The sequence below is a fragment of the Lipotes vexillifer genome, unplaced genomic scaffold (assembly GCF_000442215.2).
Source record: "Lipotes vexillifer unplaced genomic scaffold, Lipotes_vexillifer_v1.1 scaffold2049, whole genome shotgun sequence".
Lineage (NCBI taxonomy): Eukaryota > Metazoa > Chordata > Mammalia > Artiodactyla > Lipotidae > Lipotes > Lipotes vexillifer.
The window spans coordinates 164585-171104 of record NW_006778494.1 but is presented as its reverse complement, the minus strand read 5'-3'; the positions used below and the strand labels follow the sequence as shown (position 1 = coordinate 171104).

Here is a 6520-nt window from a genome sequence, read left to right as displayed (position 1 = left end):
CTTCCTCGGGCAGCTGGGGCTCCACCGCCCGATTGCGCAGGCTCCAGTTGCCCTCGGCCAGGGGAAAGAAGGCCCCCTGGGGTTGGAGGATCAGGGTCAGGGCCAAGGCAGACCAGCCCAGCACCCAGATGTCTCCAGGCCCTGTGGGGATGGTGGGGGGTTGGACCCGGTTGCTGTCCTTGGGGGACTCAACAGGTACTTTTCTTAAAAAGCATGGAAAGGAGGGTAGCAGGAGTGCTTCAAGGGAGCAATCCCATCAGACTGGCGAAGGGAGGCTCAGCAAAGGGTTCAAGGAGGAGGCAGCACTCAGTGGCCCTTGAGACTAGATGGTAGTAATGATGGCAGCTGCTGCCTACACATACACAGTAATTCTTCTGTGCCCCTTACCTAGACCAACTCCTTTAATCCACATAACATCCCATGAGATTATCTTTTCTTTTTTTTTCTTAATTGTTACGGCCTTGCCACGCGGCATGTGGGATCTTAATTCCCTGACCAGGGATCGAACCTGTGCCCCCTGCAGTGGAAGCATGGAGTCTTAATCATTGGACCGCCAGGGAAGTCCCGAGATTATCTTTTCTTACTGTATTATTTCCATTTACGTATTAGGAAACAGGCATAGAAAGGTTAAGCCACTGGCTTAAGATCACACAGCTAGTAAGTGGCAGAGCTGGGAGCTGACCTTCAGGCATTCTAGCTCCAGAGTCTGTGCTCTGAAATTCTACTACACTTCACTGGGAGGGGCAATGGTAATGGCCACATACTAGTTGAGTGGCCTTGGACAGGTGCCATCGCCTCCCTGAGCAAGTCTCCACTTCCCGAAAATGAGTATAACGTCACTACCTGATTTACAGGGCTGTGAGAGGATGAAATGAGATTGTGTGCGTTAGAGCTGAATGTTCAATTCCTTCAGGGAAGATGGGGGAAGACAGGGCATGAGCAAAGGCCCTGAGGTAGGAAGCGAAGGGCAGTTTTTGGAACTAGTAGCTGCAGAGGAACGGGATGAAGTTAGAAAGTTGGGGCCAGACAAGATGAACAAGGCTGAGTGCCAGACTCAGGAGTTGAACCTGATTCTGTAGCCAGTGGGCAGCCACTGCCTCCCCAGCAATGGAGGGGCCGCATCAGAGCTGTGCTTTAGGGAACTAAAACCAGCAATGTAGGTGAGAAGGAGGGGGTCTGGTTACACACACCAGTCAGACAGCTCACCCGGAATTCCATGTCCAGACTGCTGGCGGAGGCCACAGGATCCTTCACGAGGGAGTAGTCAATGCCAACAAGCTCGTCCACAGCGCTGCGCACTGCGGGGAGGGGCTTGAGTCCCGCAAAGTTGTATGATGCTGGGCAGGGTGCTTAAGCTCTCTGGGCCTCAGTTGCTCGTTCATAGAATGGTGATCCTAATACTTCCCTCATAGGGTTGTTATGAGGATCAAATTAGTTTTACGTGGAAAGCATTTTAGTGCCTGGTGTGCAGGAAGTGTAACAATGTTAGCTATTATTATTGTGGGGATTTTGTGGTGGTTTTGTTTTCTCGTTTTTTTTTTGTTTTTTTTTTTTTGGCGGGGGGGGGCCACACTGGGCGGCTTTCGGGATCTTAGTTCCCCGACCAGGGATTAAACCCAGGGCCAGAGCAGTGAAAGCGCCGAGTCCTAACCACTCAGCCGCCAGGGAAGTCCCTATTGTTGTTGTTGTTGTTGTTGTTGTTACTACTGCTATCAGTACATAGGTTTCATCAAGTCACTAAACAAGATGGCAAGGGATTCCCTTCTCTCATTGGTTTCCCCTGCCTTCTCCTTCCTGTCCTGTGCCCCTTGTATGTGGCGTGATGATCTCATAGCTTAGGAAAAGAGAATTCACGTTAATTGAGCTCCTATTAAGTACCCGGTGATGAACACAAATGAGGCCCCAACAGCAAGCACATATTAAGGATCTTGACAGCCATGCCCTCAGTCAACCCTCAGCAACCCAGGGGAGTGGTCCTCAGCCAGGCAAGGAAACCAAGTGAGAGAAGTGAGTACTTACCTTGGGTCACGCAGGAAGGCAGAGGCCACATTTGAACCCAGGGCTGTTCCATCACAGGGCTTGGAAGGGGCCTACTCAGGTGCTACCTGATAGCTGCGCACCCAGCCTCCTCCCCAGCCCTACTCCAGATCCAAGGCCGGGCCCAGAGCTCTCAGTCCCACCCGCACCAACTCACCAGGCACGGTGTCCAGCAGGGAGTTGAGAAGCACGGTCCCTGCATGGTTGAGCACGGGGCAGATCTGGGATGTGGGGGCCAGAGTCAAGGTCTTCGAAAGAGAGGGCACGCCCACCCCCACTGTCCCCCAACACCGCCTGCCCCCCACTCGCCACTGCCCACACCTGCTGGTTGAGGAGGAAGCGCATCCCTGAGGTGATGAACATGGAGAGGAATTCATACACCTTCCTGTGAGGAGAGGAGAGGCCAGGTGAATCCAGACCCTGCCCCACCCCCAACCCAGGTCTGGGAGAAATCACAGCATCCAGAGATGGTGAGGGGTGGGGGGAATGCCCCTACTTTGACTTAAATTACCACCTCTTTAGTGGAGGTTTTCCATGACTTGGGCTCAAATCCCCTTCTCCAGGCTGATTCTCAAGACCTCTCCCACCCTGTCCCCCACCAGCCAAATGAATCTACCCAGAGTTCCTCAAATCTTCTCTGAGCATCCTCAGCTCCATATGCTTACTCATGTCCTCCCTTACACCCTCAATGCTCCTGTCCTGTATTTCCCCGTCTGGGTGCAGATGCTTCCTCTTCCAGGCAGTCCTCCTGGATTACCCTCCTCTGAACCTCCCTTCTCCAGAGTACTTTCTTGGTCCCTCTCTCAAGGCCCCAATGACAAATGTTTTATCCCTCCAGTCAGGCTCTGTGCTCCTTTTTAAATCCTCAGGGCCTGCCATACACTTCGTTGAATAAATAAAAAATTGACCAAATTGACCAACACCAGATAATAAATCCACCATTTTCTCTCCCCCACCCTCTTCCAGAACCAGCACAAATTCCCCTTCTCAGCCCCAAACCTGGAACTATGTTATTATTTTTGTTATTAGTAGTAAGAGCTACTAATTATTGAGAAGCAAGTACACACCCAACCAAGTACACCACTGTGTACGCTGGTCCTCTCAATGGTTATTATTGAGAACCAAGTACACACCCACCCAAGTGCAGCACTGTGTACGCTGGTCCTCTCAATGGTTCTTATCTAAGTGGCTAGCCCATACTGACTCCCAAGCCTGCACACTGTGCGTTGCACTAAGCAGATGGGCTGTGGGTCTCAAATGGCGTGCACTGGGGTTGGGGACGGGGCTTACTTGAAGGTTCCCCCAAAGGCTGCATGCATTCTGGAGACAGAGGCCTGGCAGGAGACGTTGGACACTTTGATCCGGCCAGTGGGATCCCGGGAGAGCTGCAGAGCGGTGTGGATGGACACACCCTCGGCAGAGGCGTTGATATATCCCCCATCGTAGCTGCGGTGGGGGTGGGGGTGGGGGGGGTTAATGTTCACTCTGGTTTAGAGCTTAACCAAGTCTTCACTGCCCTCCTCCCCACCCCCCTACATCATGACTGCTCTTAATAAGACTTTATTTACTTCTGCACAGTATACCAGACATTCTATGAATTGGGTAAGATTGTCCGTATTGTACAGATGAGGAAACTGAGGCTCAAAGGCTAAGGGGGACTTCCCTGGTGGCGCAGTGGTCAAGAATCCGCCTGTCAATGCAGGGGACATGGGTTTGATCCCTGGTCTGGGAAGGTCCCACATGCTGCGGAGCAGCTAAGCCCTTGCACCACAACTACTGAGCCTGCGCTCTAGAGCCTGTGCTCCACAACGAGAGAAGCCACCGCAGTGAGAAGCCCGCGCACCGCAACAGAGTCAACCCCGCTCGCCGCAACTAGAGAAAGGCCGCGCGCAGCAACGAAGACCCAACGCAGCCAGAAAAAAAAAAAAAAAAGATGCCAATTCATGATCAATTTTTCCATGTTGTAATGAGAAAGAATCACTTTAAAACTCTTATTCTGTATTGATGGTCAATAACTGAGTGTTAGGAGTACCACTCTAATTTAAAAATGGGGTTTCATCCAGGCCAAAAATCAAATCCCAATCAACAGGAAAGTTAAGTTCAAATAACAGAGAAATTATGAACCTTAATTCTGCCAGACCTGAAGGTCAGCCAAAAATACACTGACTCTGGACTCCTGGTTAGAGGTGAAGGTGTGGTACTTCCCATCAGGAAAACTGATCAAAGGATAATATATTGCTGCATATAACTAAAGCTTCTATTGTTAGAGAATATAGCAGAACTCAGTATCTGGGGGTTTCTCAATGGAACAGGGGGAAGGAAAGGTGCCCAAACCTCCTAAGGAAAAATTACTACCATGCATTAGAACACAGACAGTTGAGGACTGGGAAATTCATGAAGAAAGTCAATGAGACAAACTCTCTTACCTTGAAGGCTGCTACTTTTCCGAGTGGAGAGGAAAACATCAAATAATGTTTGATGGAAAACATTATCCATCAAATGACAAAAAATAACACAATGGAATACTGGAAAGAAGAGGCTAAGAAGAATTCTGATGTGGTCTCAGCAATAAAAGAAACAAAAACAAAACATCTTTATCATATTTTAACTTTGGTGAGTATATGGCCTGCAGCCTTTTGACATTTATTAGCAAACCACAGCAAGGGAAAAAAAAGATCCTTCAGTTTTCTCCTCTCTTCTGCCTTAACCATAGGCATACAGCCAACGTATTATACTTGATTTGCAAAGATTTACAGTCACAAAATAAATATGTAAGTGTTCATTATCTACATGTTCATTAATTCCTGGAAAATCATAATACATTCAGAATCTTTACAGTTAAATTAATTGCTACTTCCCATACTCAGTCTGGAATTTGATGTTTTCTTTCTCAAGAGAGACATATGCATGGCTACTGCCTGTTCAGTGCAAGCTGTACGCAGCAACGAAGACCCAACGCAGCCAGAAAAAAAAAAAAAAAAAGGCTAAAGGATTGCCCACAGCTCCACAGCACCCCCAGTGCTCCTGATCCGCCCTCCACTGCCCTGAGGGTGCCAGGTCCTCACAAGAGCCAGTAGAGGAGCTGTCTCCGGAAGCGCAGCCCCAAGGAGCCATTGTTGATCTGTAGCATCAGCTCCTGCTCTGGCTGGAAATGGAGCTCAGAGGATGTCAGCTGCAGCTCCATGACCTTCACCCTGTGGGAGGAGACCTCAGGGTCAGATTCAGGACCAAGAAAAGGGGACCCCACCCAACCACAGCAAATTCATTCCCTCCTCTTCCAGTCCAGGCCTGGGGAAGCTGGCGTGGGTAGAATGAATTCTTCCATTGCCCCTCACGTACCCAACCTGTGCTTGGGTGGCGAAAACTTGGACTTGGGTGGGTCAGAGACTAACTTCTCATGACCCAGGTGTTAAAAGTGAGCCTCACCCCCTCTCTTAGAAGTCTTCCTTCCCTTCCCCACCCTGGGATTGCTAGACCCTGTCCCCACTATCCTAAACCACAGGCCTTTATCTCTGGTTCCTCTGACCTCTCCCATTAGCTCCACCCGGGTGCCCTACATCCCACTCATACACCGGCAATTTTCTTGACTCCGCCTCTCTGGAGCTCTTTGGCCAGCCTCAGTTCCACAGGTTAGGCTTCACTTTTCTCGGTCCCTACTACATTTTTAGGCCAAGCCCACCTCCTTGGTCCCGCCTCTGTAGGCAGTCTAGGCCTTTATCTTTTCGGGCCTCATTCCAGTGTCTTAAGTCCAGCCTCCTCGATTTGGCCACGCCCACATTACACAGCCATCCTGTCTTCGAGACTCCGTAGGTATTTCCTAAGGCCCGCCCCTACTGGGACCCCGCCCCCTCGGCCCCCACTTACTCAGAGATATTGTAGTAGAAGTGGCCCTCTCGGCCCCGCAGGTCCGGAATGGTGATGGTCTCCAGCTCTTGCTCCAAAAAGCGCAAACCCTCCTGCTTCACTGAAGCAGCAGTGAGACCCTTAGCTCCTGCACGCCCTGCCGGTGCGACTCCACCCACAGCCGCCCCGGCCCGCCCCCACTCTTACCTAGCTCAAGCGCCTTGGAGGTGATGCGGATCTTGCAGCCGGGGAGCTCAGCCTGAGCGCCTGCCAGCAGCACTAGAAACAGGGCCCCGAAGAGGGCCATGGCGAGCGGGCCTGGGGGTGGGGTGGGATCGCGGGAGTCATCCGGGCCTCTAAAACCCACTCCTCGGATGGCCAACCAAAAGAGGGGGCTGGCCGGGATCGTTAAGCTTGAGAGAGCTCTTCGGGGAACTTGGAACCAATGACATTGCCTCCATTTGACAGACGCGGAAACTGAGGCTCATGCGACGTGCGCTCTGGCTCCCAGAGGATTTGGGGCACGGGGGAGAGGAAAGGGACCTCCTCGGCTCGCTTTTGCAACCACCGCATGACGAGTTTGGACGTCCCGGGGACCAAGTCGTCCCCCCCCCCCCCCCCCCCCCCCCCCCCACCCCCC

General features: G+C 51.6%; 1 protein-coding gene across 1 annotated transcript in view; it reads right to left on the bottom strand.

The window, feature by feature from the left end:
- The window catches only part of PLTP (phospholipid transfer protein), an 11222-nt gene that overhangs the window by 4244 nt on the left and 458 nt on the right, over window positions 1-6520 (bottom strand). The window contains 8 exon segments of the mRNA XM_007451635.1: window positions 2-76; window positions 1207-1298; window positions 2195-2258; window positions 2359-2422; window positions 3328-3483; window positions 5103-5231; window positions 5902-6001; window positions 6088-6198. Coding sequence (XP_007451697.1) covers window positions 2-76; window positions 1207-1298; window positions 2195-2258; window positions 2359-2422; window positions 3328-3483; window positions 5103-5231; window positions 5902-6001; window positions 6088-6187 — 780 coding nt within the window. The 5' untranslated portion in view covers window positions 6188-6198.